At 45.1% G+C, this 1,850-nt stretch overlaps 1 protein-coding gene across 1 annotated transcript; it reads right to left on the bottom strand.

Moving 5' to 3' along the window:
- Window positions 1–56: 56 nt before the first annotated feature.
- LOC118328224 (ral GTPase-activating protein subunit beta-like) lies at window positions 57–1,820 on the bottom strand. The gene is made up of 6 exons (XM_035661848.1): window positions 1,688–1,820; window positions 1,428–1,595; window positions 1,203–1,317; window positions 967–1,102; window positions 641–702; window positions 57–255 (listed from the first exon to the last, which is right to left on the bottom strand). Exons 1-6 carry the CDS (start codon window positions 1,792–1,794, stop codon window positions 148–150), a joined length of 696 nt encoding a protein of 231 aa, XP_035517741.1. The 5' UTR covers window positions 1,795–1,820; the 3' UTR covers window positions 57–147.
- Between the last annotated feature and the right edge of the window lie 30 nt (window positions 1,821–1,850).

The raw sequence follows: 1,850 nt of genomic DNA, 5'->3' as shown, positions 1-1,850 counted from the left end.
AGAGAGATGGATCGCCAGCTGTGTCTGACTGGACGGCTGGTTGACCAGGGCACACACAACACACACACACAGACAGACATTTGCTCTCAGATTTCCATCACGAGTCAAATCAAGTCAGTTAAATAATGATATAAAATCCAATCATAATTATCTACTGGTTCCTCTGGTCCGTCTGTTTGCACTGGTTCCACTGGTTCCCCTGGTTCCCCCAGTCCTCCTGGGTCTAGCAGCTCCTCCATGCTGGGACTCAGTTTCCTGGAAACAAAAGTAAATGAAGTGTTTTAGTTTTTCTGACAATAAAAGAAAACCCAGAGTGATGGTGTAACGTCTCTTCTTACATAGAATGTGTATTTCATTTTGAGTTTGAGGCTGTTAAATTATTTAGTCCTGAATGTTATTATAAGTCCAGGAACTTGAGGAAGAACAGTGAAATGTAAAGTCAGGGACATCATAAGACAGAATATACAGTATCAGCAGAAAGCATGAGGGTTATGTTGTGCTGAATTAGGGTACTGACACTTTTTTTGGTCCAATGAGTGTAGATAAATCAATAGATAGATATACTTTATTGATCCCAAGTGGGAAATTGCAGAATGTATTTAGATCTTTAATAATGTGACACATTGTGGATCAGGAGGACCTGCTGGGTTTGTCCTGCAGCTTCTAACAGAGCCGAGTCCTGAACCAGGTTCAACATGGCCCCTGTATAAAACATTACACAGAAAACCAGTCATGTATACAGCATACACACACACACACACACATATATCAACAATGGAGGTACACCGACATACAGTTTACACTATTGTCTGCTAACAATCCCACAGTGCACTGCGTTTTACAGCTACAAGACAACATGATGATTAATAAGAGAGCTGAATGAATGAATGAATGAGTGCCTTAATGAATGCAGTCAGATGAGTTATAGAATCAGGATTGATCAAAGATCAGTAATGTGGGACTGACCCAGGATGATCTGTGTGTTGGAAGCATCGGTCTCTGTGTGCAGAGCTCCAATCAGAACACTGAGGAGGTGGGGCTTCAGGGACAGGAAGCCACCTGCTGTTACATCATCACCATTGAACCTCCCATCTAATAACACCTGGAAACAGACACAGCTGTGTGTTACTAGATATCTTACCTCACCCGTGAGGGCCGACACAGGTGTGTGCAGGTCTTTAATCGGGTGGATAGAAGCTTACCTCTGACTGGATGGAGGGAAACTGCTGAGGGAGGGGCAGCAGGGACGACAGGATGAGGATGGAGGCTTGCCTCAAATCCACTAGACTCACAAAATTCTTAAACCGCAACAGCTCTCTGGGCAAGAGACACAGACAGACAGACGGACAGAGAGATTTACCTGTCGGTCAGGTGACTCTATTGTACTGTAATACTAGTATTCACAGTGACATTTGCAGTACTTGTACCTGTCGAGCAGTACGTTCTCCACAGCTGAGAGGAAGGATGGGAGTAGGAGGTTGACTCCTCTCAGGTCACAGCAGAACAGACAGGTGGAGTTTAGCAGAATGGAGGCCAGAACAGGAGGACACGCCTCCTCCGACACCTGGAGACCCTGCAGGAGAACCAGGTAGAACCTGTAGATCAGACAGAAGAGGGAGAATACAAACAAACTTTTAGATTAAAGGTCCAATGTGTAGGATTTAGGATTTGTGTAAGATTCAAGTACCTGGATAGGTAGACAGGCAGGATGTCCTCTGCAGTTTTCTTACAGGTGAAGATCCTGCAGAGCGTCCCACAGGCCTCAGCTCGACCAGCCGACCACCTGTCTGACATCACAGTGACATCACAGTGACCAGCTGGAGAAGAAACAGTGGCTGCGTTTCATTAGT

This window comes from Morone saxatilis, unplaced genomic scaffold, assembly GCF_004916995.1.
Source record: "Morone saxatilis isolate NCDOM2014 unplaced genomic scaffold, NCSU_SB_2.0 Contig18, whole genome shotgun sequence".
NCBI lineage: Eukaryota > Metazoa > Chordata > Actinopteri > Moronidae > Morone > Morone saxatilis.
The sequence above is the reverse complement of the archived record's forward strand: the minus strand, read 5'-3'. Positions and strand labels throughout refer to the sequence as shown.